The following is a 14,721-nucleotide window of genomic DNA, read 5'->3' as shown; positions in this document are numbered from 1 at the left end:
GTCCGAGGACGTGTCGGACACATTTTCCGACCCGAGGACGTGTGGGGAATGATTCCCGGTGCGGGTCGTATGGACTTTTTACCATGCGAATCGTGATTGCCAGTTCGTACGGCATTTGTACGATTCGTACGGTAAAAAGACCCGATACGAGTCGCACGGGGGAATTTTTTACCGGATCGTGATCGGCACCTATGAAGCTGACGGGTCCGAGGGTGATCACTCCGAGTGGGCGGTGGCTGCACCACCATCTGACAGCAGCCCTACATCTGGCACCGCCCCCTCCATTGGCATCAGCCGCCTCCCACGTGCTCGTGTCCCTTCCCAGCGTGCCCGGTCCCCACATGTCTCCTTCCTGCCAGGCACCGCACCCCCTGCCCCTGTCTCCACTGCTGCCGCCAATGCTGAGTCTGTGGACATCCAGTGGCAACTGCAGGTTGGTCAGGCTGCGATCCTTAATGTCCTCCATGCCCACGGCAAAACCCTCACCAACATCGAGGCATACTTGGAGGGCATTCATTCATCGCAGGCTGACCAACGCAACTTGCTGAGGTCCATAGACTCCACACTGACTGCAGCAGTGGGTCTCCTGCAGCGCGACCTCCCCCCACCTACCCCTGCCCCATCCACACTTCCCACTCCCATGCCTGTCCCACGTACACCCAGACGTCGGCATGCACCCACATCAACAGACACAGGCACCACACCAGCAGGGAAGGTCCACCGCACTCCTCCTGACATGCACACACAGGGTGAGGTAGGCACACCCACTGGGTCGGGGGCAAACGTGTGACACGCAGCCATAGTGGGAGTCCGCATTCCACCCAGTCCACTGCCTCCAAATCCCCTCCCCTCAGCTCTCCTGGCCACATCTCCCCCAAGGACTCCTTCATGGCCGCTCTGTCCCTGAGCCCCACAGTTACACCACCACGAAAGCGGTCAAGGAAGTCCTCGGTCAGGGTGGTTGATTCTCCCCCCCTGTCTCCACCCTCCCCCGGTGGCGCTGCGACCCATCCCTCTGACCCCCCCCCTCCTTGGGGCCTGAGGTTCCTTCGGGTGCAGGGGACTCCCTGGAGGACCTTGCTAAGGTGTGTAGTGCCATCCTGGCCTCCGCCTTTGGCCCTGACCCACCCCCTGAGGTGGAGTCCTCCATCCCTGCACCCACAACGCCGCCCCTTTGCCCTGATGTCCCTGCGGTGCCTGGTGCTGTCCCCCCCCATGATGCCCTCACCAGTGTGGAAGACGATGCCATGTGACTGTGCAGGCAAGGTAGGGGACACGCATCCCACTGTGTCCCCCATCCAGCTGAGAATCATTGACTGCCCTATGGGCTTTGTGAATATTGAACTGCCTGCGATCCACGGACATTGTGCTCATGCTGAATAAAGCTTAATTTTGTTTTCATTCTCACACTACTGCTATGCTGGTATTGGTGTTGGTGGGGCTGCTACATGGTTTTGGGTGGTGTTTAAGGGTTTGGGTGTGTGGGATATGTAGTAGTGTGCTGCTCATTGGGGGGCCCTGGGATCTGTGTGCCATCACAAGGTGTTGGCTAATTTTCTTTGTTCATGTAAGCAGTTACTGCATGGTGCAATTGTCCCAGGGTGTATTCCTTCCTCTGTTTACCCTGATTTCTTCCCTGCAGGGTGTTCCCAATGTTTAGCGCAGAGTTGTGTCTACATGAGCTGTGTGTGTGACGGAGCCCTTCTACTTTGGCCATGCATGCAGGGCCATGTCTCCACCTGCAACAATCGTGGCATCCTTGGTGATCACTGTACTTGTGTGTGGAGTCTGTTGACATGAGTTCATGGGGACATGTTCCCTTGTAGGCAGTATGCATGTGGGTAATTCCAGCCTCACACACATGTCTTACACCCCTCCTGTCTCAGGGCACTGCTGGGAGTGATAGGCACACACCCCTCCTGTCTCTGGGCACTGCTGGGAGGACTCTGCACACACCCCTCCTGTCTCAGGGCACTGCTGGGAGGACTCCACACCCACCCCTCCTGTCAAAGGGCACTGCTGTTAGTGATAGGCACACACCCCTCCTGTCTCAGGGCACTGCTGGGTGGACTCTGCACACACACCTCCTATTTCTGGATATGTACGCTTGGAACGTACACGGTGGGGGTACGCTCCATGCATTCCAGGTGAGGGTACTAGTCTAGTTACACTGGTGTGGTGGGGGTACGGTCCGTACGTCCGCGGGTGAGGGTACGGGTCGTACTTACACTGTTGGCATGTGGGGTACGCTCCATGCATACGCGGGTGGGGGCACGGGTCGTACTTACACTGTTGGGGTGGGGGGTACGCTCCATGCATACGGGGTGAGGGTACGAGTCGTACTTAGACAGGTGGGGTGGGGATAGGCTCCATGCATACGGGGGTGGGGGTAGGAGTCGTACTTACACTGGTGGGGGTGGGGTACGGTCCGTACGTCCGCGGGTGAGGGTACGGGTCGTACTTACACTGTTGGCATGTGGGGTACGCTCCATGCATACGCTGGTGGGGGTACGGGTCGTACTTACACTGTTGGGGTGGGGGGTACGCTCCATGCATACGGGGTGAGGGTACGAGTCGTACTTAGACAGGTGGGGTGGGGATAGGCTCCATGCATACGGGGGTGGGGGTAGGAGTCGTACTTACACTGGTGGGGGTGGGGGTACGGTCCGTACGTCCGCGGGTGAGGGTACGGGTCGTACTTACACTGTTGGCATGTGGGGTACGCTCCATGCATACGCTGGTGGGGGTACGGGTCGTACTTACACTGTTGGGGTGGGGGGTACGCTCCATGCATACGGGGTGAGGGTACGAGTCGTACTTAGACAGGTGGGGTGGGGGTATGCTCCATGCATACGGGGGTGGGTGTAGGAGTCGTACTTACACTGGTGGGGGTACGGTCCGTACGTCCGCGGGTGAGGGTACGGGTCGTACTTACACTGTTGGCATGTGGGGTACGCTCCATGCATACGCGGGTGGGGGTACGGGTCGTACTTACACTGTTGGGGTGAGGGGTACGCTCCATGCATACGGGGTGAGGGTACGAGTCGTACTTAGACAGGTGGGGTGGGGGTATGCTCTATGCATACGGGGGTGGGGGTAGGAGTCGTACTTACACTGGTGGGGGTGGGGGTACGGTCCGTACGTCCGCGGGTGAGGGTACGGGTCGTACTTACACTGTTGGCATGGGGGGTACACTCCATGTATACACGGGTGGGGGTACGGGTCGTACTTACACTGTTGGCATGGGGGTACACTCCATGCATACGCGGGTGGGGGTACGGGTCGTACTTACAATGTTGGCATGGGGGGTACGCTCCTTGCATACGCGGGTGGGGGTACGGGTCGTACTTACACTGTTGGGGTGGGGGTAAGCTCCTTGCATACGCGGGTGAGGGTACGGGTCGTACTTACACTGTTGGGGTGGGGGGTACGCTCCTTGCATACGCGGGTGAGGGTACGGGTTGTACTTACACTGTTGGGGTGGGGGGTACGCTCCTTGCATACGGGGTGGGGGTAGGGTCCGTACATATCCGTCCCCACGCTATGTGATGCTTGTGCGGGCCGTACCCAGGCCTTTGCCACGTGGGTACGATCCGTCCCGCCATTGTTGGGGTGACGTGTGTGTGGGCGTGGTACGTCTCGTACCCACGCTCTTCAGGCATGGGTACGGGACGTACCTGTCTGGTTGTGTTGCCGGTTCGCGTCGTGACGGACTTCCGTTGTGGCGGTCGCTGGCTTATCAGGACACGCCCCCACCCCCTCGTAGTGACCAGGCCATGGGAGTCAGGTATGTCCAGGCCATGTGTGCTGTGTGACTTTGGTGGGGGTTTTGTGGCCTGCCCTGGTCCTGCCACCCCCACCCCACCCCACTTTCCCCCCTCCCTTAGTTATTCTGACCTTCTGCGGCGTCTGCGTTGGAACCTGTAGAGGAGGTGGACTGCTATGAGGGCAGGGATGACTCGTAGGTTCGGGTCCATGTCTGTCCGTCGTGTACTGGTCCTCCTTGTTTGCGTCGTCCTGTCTGTCTGTCGCGTACTGGTAGTCCTTGTTCGCGTCGTCCTGATTTCCCGGCAGTTTTTGGCAGCCGGAAAATATTCACCGTGCGGGATGACGTCGGTGCGAATCGTAATTCCTGGGTCGTGAATGGCTGGCTGCGAGCGTCCCGACGTCAGGTCGGCGCTTTCCCGGATCGCATTGGTATGTTTTTTTTGGTCGGTCAGGCTTTTTTACGAATCATACGGGAATGGTGTACCCGTGCGAATCGTAATTCCTTGTTTGTAAAAATTGACGACCGGGTACGCGTCGGACGGAGAATTTGCTCCGTCCGACGGTTCGTACCCGGTTTTTACCGGATCGTGATCGACACCTAATGTACTGCCCAAACTTTCTGATAGTTCTCACCCTTCTCTTGCACAACACTTTCTCTACAAGATGAGTTATCTTTTTTAGGTTCAGCTAAAATTCCATGAAGCAAGGGTATTGTTAGAGCACCAGTTTTCAGCATGCAACTATAGTAACCCAAATAAATAAAGAATGTAAGGTAAAGTTTGTTCTTGGCAAATCAGCCAGGTGAATATTCTTTGCTTTTCTTCTGCCTCTTTTATTTTCACAGTGGAGGCTACTACCATAGTTTTGTGGTTTGAAACATTATAAATGACAGCTCAATTTCTTTTTCCACAGGAGCTCATCCTACGCCATATTGTCCTCTGCATTGGAAGCAGCATGGAGGAAAGTGCTACCACTTCCCAGAGATCATAACTCTGAAGAACTGGAGAGAGAGCCATGAAGACTGCTCCTCCAGGGGCTCCCGCCTGGCGGTGATAGAAGACAAGTCAGAGCTGGTAAGTCATTAGAGATACAGGAGCAGGTAGAGAGGGCAAGGCATCAGTGAAACCAGAGCAGGCATAACTGGTAAGGCATCAGTGATACTGAGCAGGGAGAGCTGGTAAGGCATCAGTAATGCAGGAGCAGGCAGAGCTGGTAAGGCATCAATGAAACCAGAGCAGGCATAACTGGTAAGACATCAGTGATACTGAGCAGGGAGAGCTGGTAAGGCATCATCGATACAGCAACAGATAGAATTGTAAAACACCATCATAAATTGAATGTCTGACAGAATATCGACGGACAGAAAATCGACCTACAAAAATATCGACACAAAAATATCGATGACAAGAATATCGAGATCCTATCTACAACATAGTAAGTACAAAAATATCGAAAATAAAATATAGAATGTCAAAAATATCGTTATTAAAAATATAAAGTATTTTTAGTTAAAAAAAATATGTAAAATAAACCAAATAATACTTATAAATAAAATAATTATAATTAAATATATGTTATAATGTTTAAAATTAATAATTAATATATATAATGTAATAAAACATTAATTAAATATATACATATAATATATAATATATATACTTACTTAATAATACATTTTAATAATTATTTTAATAACTTAAAACTTGTTAAAAATTATTATAAATTACAAATACATCATACACATAAAACAATAACATGAATAAAAATTAAATAATTATATATAACACATTTAAAAAATTACATTTAATTTGAATATTGTTAAAATTAATTATATATTACATTAGCTAAAATAATACAAAAAATATTAAATAGCACCGACAATAAAACTACTACTCCAGCTCCAAAAAAAAACAGTAAAGAAAATGTTGGATAGCGTAGAGCTAAAAATTACTATTTCCACTCCAGGGAGTGTAACAATAGGGAAAGTGTTGGATAGCGTAGGGGTAAAAATTACTATTCCCACTCCAGAGAGTGCAACAGTAGGGAAAGTGTTGGATAGCGGAGGGGTAAAAATTACTATTCCAACTCCAGAGAGTACAACAGTAGGGAAAGTGTTGGATAGCGTAGGGGTAAAAATTACTATTCCCACTCCAGAGAGTGCAACAGTAGGGAAAGTGTTGGATAGCGGAGGGGTAAAAATTACTATTCCAACTCCAGAGAGTGCAACAGTAGGGAAAGTGTTGGATAGCGTAGGGGTAAAAATTACTATTCCAACTCCACAGAGTGCAACAGTAGGGAAAGTGTTGGATAGCGTAGGGGTAAAAATTACTATTCCCACTCCAGAGAGTGCAACAGTAGGGAAAGTGTTGGATAGCGTAGGGGTAAAAATTACTATTCCCACTCCAGAGAGTGCAACAGTAGGGAAAGTGTTGGATAGCGTAGGGGTAAAAATTACTATTCCAACTCCACGGAGTGCAACAGTAGGTAAAGAGTTGGATAGCGTAGGGGTAAAAATTACTATTCCCACTCCAGAGAGTGCAACAGTAGGGAAAGTGTTGGATAGTGTAGGGGTAAAAATTACTATTCTAACTCCAGAGAGTGCAACAGTAGGGAAAATGTTGGATAGCGAAGTGGATAAAATTACTATTCCCACTCCAGAGAGTGCAACAGTAGGGAAAGTGTTGGATAGCGTAGGGGTACAAATTACTATTCCAACTCCAGAGAGTGCAACAGTAGGGAAATTGTTGGATAGCGTAGGGGTACAAATTACTATTCCAACTCCAGAGAGTGCAACAGTAGGGAAAGTGTTGGATAGGGTAAGGGTAAAAATTACTATTCCAACTCCAGAGAGTGCAACAGTAGGGAAAGTGTTGGATAGCGTAGGGGTAAAAATTACTATTCCCACTCCAGAGAGTGCAACAGTAGGGAAAGTGTTGGATAGTGTAGGGGTAAAAATTACTATTCCAACTCCACAGAGTGCAACAGTAGGGAAAGTGTTGGATAGCGAAGGGGTAAAAATTACTATTCCAACTCCAAAGAGTGCAACAGAAGGGAACGTGTTGGATAGCGTAGGGGTAAAAATTACTATTCCCACTCCAGAGAGTGCAACAGTAGGGAAAGTGTTGGATAGCGTAGGGGTAAAAATTACTATTCCAACTCCAGAGAATGCAACAGTACGGAAAGTGTTGGATAGCGTAGGGATAAAATTTACTATTCCAATTCCAGAGGGTGCAACAGTAGGGAAAGTGTTGGATAGCGTAGAAGTTAAAAATAACATAGTTATAAATAAAATAATTATTTAAAATAATTAGTGATTTAATTATTAAATAACTCAAAATTATTTGCAAATACCAATAAATAATTATTACAAACATAACTACCAAAGAATAATTAATTAACAATACATTAATAATAAATACCAATAAATAATAATTATTAAATATTAATTACCAAATAATAAATATTAAAGGATACAATATTTTTCATAACCAAAAACAGATGAATTATTAAAAAGTAAATACCAATTAAAATATATTTAACCATTTAAAAAAATATATACCGCAAAATAATAATTATGAAACATTAATTACCAATTAAAAAATATTGAACTAATAAATATGTTTCATACGCCAAAATAATAAATATTACACATTCATTACCAATCAATAATTACTTATTAATATATTAATTAGAAATATCAATGCATAATATTTAAATATATTTAATTCACTATTAATGATTAATCAACAATTAATTATTTTTCATCACCAAAATATTATAATTTAAAATATTTACCAATTAATAATTATTGTCCAATTAATTATTTATCAATACCCAACAACTCATTTAATAATTACTTAATTAGATTTCAATTACTTCCAACACTATTCCCCTATAAACGCACGACACACTCCACTAATAAAATAATACACTTAACATAATTATCAATTAATCAACTAATTAAAACTACTTGCCAATTAATAAAAATTAATTACCAATTAATACTTAATTAACAATAATATAATTATCAATACCAATAAATGAAAATAAATTATTAATTAATTACAATTAAATTACTTCCCACCCTATTCCCCCGTAAACCCACAACCCGCTACAGAACTTAAACGCAAAAATGTATTAAAATCCATTTATAATTCCTAAAAATGTATAATTAAATCCATATAATTAAATTACTTCCCACCCTATTCCCCTATAAACCCACAACCCGCTACTGTACTAAAACACAAAATTGACTTAAAAAACCATTGTTAACATATAAAAATTGTGGGGGGCGTGGCTTTGGAGCCGTTGGTGATGGCCGCTGATTTCGGGAGCTCCGCGGCGACGTAGACAGTGGAGAGCTTCCAGGCTTCTTTTCTTCTGTTTTGGGTCGCAACATCGACATGTCCTTAGTCGGAATACCTCAGCTATCGGTGTGAGGAATAACGGAGAGTTTCCATGCCGTTAAGGTGATTTTATTTCCAGAAATGCAGTCAGTCAGAACAACGGCCGCCATTTTGTTTTTTGTGACGATAGTTTACTGATGCGTTCGTCACCCTTTTTATCAGTACCATTCACTACGAGACTGATATTATAATATATGCACAAAGGTTTTTTCTTCATGTATGGTGTAGCTTCCGGGTTTTCTTTGTGACAAATTATTGGAGTACCTCCCGCAGAATCTTTTTTCTTCAGTTTTTCGTTCTCCTTTCATCAACGCTCTGTGGCAGACTTTTTCCAATTTTGACAGATATTGTTGTCTGAATCATCTCTACCTGGGACCGTCTCTTCCGTCATCAAAAGAGACTTTGTCTTCTGTTTCTACATGGCAATGCCGCGCGGTGCTCGCAGTGGCGCCCGCGCTGGGGCTCACCAAGTTATCTCCTCGCCACTGGCTGACAACAATCCTTTTAATGTCCTACGGGACACTATGGATGAAGCTTCTCCAGAGTCCTCCGATCATAAATCCTCCTCTTCGGCGGATACTCGCCCCAAACAACTCTCCAAATTACCTACAGCTCCGCCCTCTGGCAAACGGGCAAAAATTAACCCCCCTTCTCCTACTAATCCATCCTCTTCAGTCTCTATGGAGCTTCTCCTTGAGGAAATTCGTGCTTTGAAGCCGTATATGGAAGAAACTAATTTGCGCCTACAAAGCCTTGAAGACAACTGGTCTCACACCGTCCAGAGAGTTGTGGTCCTTGAACAAAGAGTTGACGCGTCCGAAGATACCATACAGCAAGTACCCCTATTACATACAGAAGTTGATCGACTCAAACAACAAGTCGAACAATTGGAAAACCGCAACAGGCGCAACAACTTACGTATTTATGGTTTAGCTGAAGGCCTTGAAGGTTCCAATCCAATTTCATTTTTTCAGTCATTCTTACCGTCTCTTCTTGGTCTTCCTGAATCTCCTCCTTTGAACATTCAACACGCTCACCGTTTGGGCCGGTTGTCTGCTTCTTCCTCCTCCTCAGCGAGACCTCGAGGTACTATTCTATATTTTTTGGAATATACGGACCTCCTCAAAGTACTCCAAGCTGCCAAACAAAAAGGAAAGATCTCTTGGCAAGGCTCCAATCTATTTTTTACTCAAGACTATGCCAAAGTGACTGCAGATCGTCGGAAAAAATTCCTGGAAATGAGACCTGCTCTTCGAAGTCTTAATGCGAGATATGGCCTTTTTCATCCATGCCTTTTTAAAGTGACATATAATAACAAGACTGTCTCTTATGAAGATCCAGCTGTTCTCCAACAATTTTTGAATAACTGTCGTCATGAGTCTATGGATGTCTCCAGATTATAATTATTTTTCTTCCCTCATGTAGAATGTTAGCTGTTTTACTGTATATGGTTTATTGTTCCACTTCGTTAACATCTGTATTTGGTCTTTTTTCCCCTTAGTTTTGGATACTTGGGCCCCTGTTTGTTATCCTCTTCAATTTTCCTGGATGCCGCCCTCCCTGCTGTCGTTGCCCTGTGGTTTCCCATTCGGCGTTTCATTTCCCTGATGTGGTTCCAACACCCTCATCCTTTCTTGTTCTCCTGTGGTATGTCTTTTGCCATTGTGTTCTTATGTTTATGGAATTGGTTTTGTATGCTTTCTCGCTTTCTTCTCCTTATTCTATTCTCCTCTCTTACTCCTTCTTTCTTTTCTCAGTATCATTGTTTCATTCTTCCTTCTTTTACTCTTACCTATTGCTTTTTTCTTTCTTCTTCTCTCTTTCTCGGGGTTCAGTTTCTTCAATCTATCTTTTATCTTTTTTCCTTATTTGTTCATACCTCTTTCATTCTCATTTTATCTCTGTATTCTTTGATTTTCTTCCCTTTTCAATATAATGTGTTTTATGGTAGTTCCTTGGTCGTTTTTATTATATTATGTATCTACTTTTCTTTCTTGTGTTTGATACTATCTCTTCTCCCTGCAATGCTTTGTCTTTCCTTCCTTTACTATTGTAAGGTTACTATCCAATTTTTCCCTATTTATGCTTTTCCGTTTTCCTTTTATTTACATTTTTCTCCTTCTATGTGAATGACTTTGAATATTTTATCCTGGAATGTTAAAGGTCTTGGGTCACCTATTAAACGCCAACGAGTTTTATCTCATGTAGCAAATTTAAAAGGGGATATTGTTTTACTACAAGAAATTCATGTTAAAGATACTGAAATTCCTAAATTGCGTCGCAATTGGGTTGGTCATGTGTTTGCCTCTCCTGGTTCTGGGAAGCGCAATGGTGTTGCCATTCTATGCCATAAGAAGTTAGATGTTCAGCTTGTCAATCAAGATAACGATACAGATGGTAGGTGGGTAGCAGTTTCTTTGCTGATTAATAAAGTTCCTTTGACTATTATTAATATTTATGCTCCCACTGTTCCTGACAAAGTCTTTTGGCCCCATATTCTCTCCTTACTTATGCAAGTCACCGATGATTATCTAATTTTGGGTGGAGACTGTAATATGGTTGTAGACCCCTTTTTGGATAGAAGATCTGACTCTAGATTCTCCCCTTCCCACATGCATTCTTTGTTTACATCCACTATCTCCCAAAGAGCCCTTGTTGATTCGTGGAGGCTCTGCCACCCTACTCTTAGAGAGTATACCTTTTACTCACCCCCTCACTCTTCCCAGTCCCGGTTAGATTATATTTTCATTTCCAAAGCCCTCACTCAGCTAATTACTCACTCAGACATAGGTTCTATCCTAATTTCTGATCATGCTCCAGTCTCCTTAAGCCTGGAATTACTCCCCCCCGTGAAAGGCACTAGGAGATGGAGGTTTAATAACTCTCTTTTACTGGACCCACAATTTCCACCAGCTTTTATGGATTTTGCCTCTTCATTTTTTGTAGAAAATGACTCACCTCAGTTAACTCCTTCCCTTATTTGGGACACTTTTAAAGCCGCCTCTAGAGACTTCATTATTACATTTGTTGCCCGTAAACGTCGTAAAGCCTCTCAATCAGCCCAATCTCTTAACACACAAATTAAACAATTAGAACACTCCTTTTACCTTTCTAAGAAACAATCCGACTTAGATAATCTTATTAAGGCTAAGCTCTCCTTTAACAAAATTTCCACTGATTCTGCCAATCTATTTTTACTTAAGTCTAGTGCTAAGTATTATACTGCCCAAAATAAAGCCGGTAATCTTTTAGCTAGATACCTCAAAGTCAGGAAGGAACGTACTAAAATTGAATCTATTGTTACCTCCTCTAATGTTAAGGTCCATAAAGATGAAGATATTTTGGCCGAATTTACGGATTTCAATCAGCGTCTATATACTCCGGAATCCTCCCCAACCGTATCCGATATTACTCGTTATTTATCGTCCATTGCCCCACCTTCCTCTTCAGAAGTTGATTTTTCTCCTTTAGAGGCTGACATTACTCGCAATGACATTTTGGAGGCTATCCAAACTCTGAAGAGGGGTAAAGCCCCTGGCGCTGATGGGTTTACTATAGAATTTTATTCCCATTTCTCCTCCTTACTTCTTCCTAGGATTCACCAACTATTCTCATCCTTTAAACCTTCCCAAAGATCAGAAGGTACCTTTCAAGAGGCCCTTATTTGTCTTCTCCCCAAGGATGGTAAAGATCACACCTTTTGTAAGAATTATAGGCCCATTTCCTTAATTAATTTAGATTACAAAATTTTTGCCAAGATCCTTGCCCTTCGTTTAGAAAAAATTCTCCCAAAATTAATTGCCAAAGAACAATGTGGATTTATCAAAGGACGTCACTTATCTGATAATACCCGTCTCTTCTTTAATGTTTTAAGTAAATCGCACTCTCATAAGTCGTCATTGGCAGCTATTGCATTGGACGCTGAGAAAGCTTTTGATAGAGTCAATTGGCAATTTATTTTTTCCTCCCTTTCCTGGTTTGGTTTCGGTCCTAAATTTCTTTCTTATGTCTCAATGCTTTATTCTTCTCCTAGATCCTTTATTCTAGCTAATGGCCTTGTTTCCTCTTCCTTTCCGCTTCTCCGTGGGGTTCGACAGGGATGCCCGCTGTCCCCACTCTTATTTATATTAGCATTAGAACCCTTTTTAACTAAAATTCGTATGAACGCTGATATTTCTGGTTTCCCTTATGGTTCTACACAGTTAAAGATTTCCGCATACGCAGATGATATTTTATTATTTCTCTCGAATCCCCATACATCTCTTCCAGCATTTTTATCAGAAGTCTCGAACTACGCATCAGTGTCTGGATATAAGCTTAATGTAGACAAGTGCGAAATTCTTCCTCTTAATAAATTTTGTTTTCATGCCGATTTTTTAACTTCTTCCTTTAATTGGAGCCCGAACAAAATCAAATATCTTGGTCTTTGGTTTACACCTTCTATTAAGGACACAGTGGCTTTGAACTTTAAAAATTTACTTTCTGCTCTCACTACCTCTACGAATCAATGGCATCCTTTGTTCCTATCTTGGTGGGGTAGACTAGATTCTATCAAGATGATGTTGGTTCCTTTAGTTTTGTTTCTTTTGTCGAATCTTCCGGTTCACATTCCTAAGTTCTATTACAAGACTATCTACTCCATTTTATCTAAATTCTTATGGCAAAACAAAACGGCCAGAATGTCTTTCTCTAGACTCAAATCTCCTAAACACTTAGGTGGTGTTAACTTTCCTGATTTTTCGTCGTATCATACTTCCTTTTTCCTTGCTCACTCTGCTTTTTTCATTTCTGATCATACTTCTGACCCCTCTTCTTGTCCTCTATGGGTAGAGGTTGAGTCTTCCTTTTTTCAACCTTTTACGTTTGAAGAATTTGTTTCATTGTCACAAGCTCCAAAGAAATTTTCTCTTCCTATTCTCCAACATGTTTGCAAGACCTTTCAACCTATTATTTTACATAACCTAGATGACCGTGCTCGTTTTTTACAATCCCCTATTTGGTATAACTCCCTTATCAAGATTAAAAATAGATCTATCTTTTGGAACGATTGGCTCTCCCTAGGTCTCAAATGGACTCATCAACTCTTTCATGATGGTTCTTTTATTTCCTTTTCTGTTCTCCAGGATCGTTTCTCTCTCCCTCTTTCTTCTTACCCTAAATATATTCTATTAAAATCGGCGGCTCAGGCTACTTTGGATGCCCTTACGGATACTTCCATTCAACACAATTCCTCTCTCATTTCCTTACCATCTTTGCACTCTTCTCCATCGGCTTCTCAAATCTATAAAAAATTACGAGATACGTCTGCTAATCGAATGAAATCTCCTGTGGAGTGTGCCTGGGAATCAGATTTAGGGGATTGTTTTCCTCTTACTACTTGGGATAACATTTGGAACAAAATAAGGAAATCATCTAGAGCGGCGAATACAACCCAAACGCTATTTTTTATATACAATCGACTTTTAATTACCCCATCCAAACTACACCTCATTGACCCCTCTATCCCGTCCAGCTGTTGGTCCTGTTCGGCTTTAGTGGCTGATCTTAACCACATGTTGTTTATTTGCCCTGCTGTTCATCTTTTTTGGGGCAAAGTGTGGCGACAAATTAATTCCATTTTTTCTACCAATTTCCCCTTTTCTTTTTCTCATATTTTTCTTGGGAGTCTCTCACAAATATGGTCCCCCTCCAACACTGATACCTCCATTGTTGACCTCCTTCTTGCTGTGGCGTTTCAACAAATCACGAAAGCTTGGAAAGATACTTCCCTTATTTCCTATCAAGCATGGTGGTATGGGGTTTGTTATAACCATAGGCTAGATAGAGCATATGTCTATCCTATCTCTCTTGCGATTAAAAGAGACCTATTATGGCTACCCATTACCTCTTTTCCAAATTTGTCTGCCCAATCCATTCCCTTACACAACCCCTGCAGAGAAGAAGTATCTAAACCTCCTTGATGTTTTTTGTTCTTATTAATAATTCTGATAGTACTATTATAGGTAACTTTGCCAATTTGCTCTATCTCTTGTAACATATAAAAATTGTATACATATATGTTAAAACCAGTAGAACACTTAACTAAAAACATATAACACATACATATTAAATACATAATAAAATACATATCAATAATATAAATATCGATATTAGTAACATCAATATTAGTAAAATCGATATATTTGATGTCGATATTACTAACTTCGATATTACTAACATCGATATTAAAATACTTACCTTAGGATCGATATTCTGTCCATAGATATTAATGACATCGATATTCTGTCCCTTCGATATTTAAAACTCGATATTTGTGTAGGTAGATATTTTAGTTTCGATATTTTGGCCGCTCACCCATAAATTATTCATAATATAGGAGCAGAAAAACCTGGAAGGTTTTCAGCCATACTGGGCCAGGTAAAACGGGCAAGCTTTAGGTAATGCAGGACAGGGACAGCAGGCGATGCTTTGGTGATGCAGTACCAAGCAGGACTGGAAGTGCTTTGGTGATTTAGGACCTTGTAGACCTAGGAATGAAACAGTGGGG

At 43.3% G+C, this 14,721-nt stretch overlaps 1 protein-coding gene across 1 annotated transcript in view; it reads left to right on the top strand.

The window, feature by feature from the left end:
- Positions 1–14,721, top strand: part of LOC146813019 (killer cell lectin-like receptor subfamily B member 1A) — a 574,194-nt gene that overhangs the window by 480,692 nt on the left and 78,781 nt on the right. The window contains exon 5 of the mRNA XM_085620045.1: positions 4,681–4,841. Within this exon, the coding sequence (XP_085476171.1) occupies positions 4,681–4,841 (161 nt within the window). The remainder of the gene's footprint in view (positions 1–4,680; positions 4,842–14,721) is intronic.

The sequence above is a fragment of the Triturus cristatus genome, chromosome 7 (assembly GCF_964204655.1).
Source record: "Triturus cristatus chromosome 7, aTriCri1.1, whole genome shotgun sequence".
Classification (NCBI taxonomy): domain Eukaryota; kingdom Metazoa; phylum Chordata; class Amphibia; order Caudata; family Salamandridae; genus Triturus; species Triturus cristatus.
The sequence above is the reverse complement of the archived record's forward strand: the minus strand, read 5'-3'. Positions and strand labels throughout refer to the sequence as shown.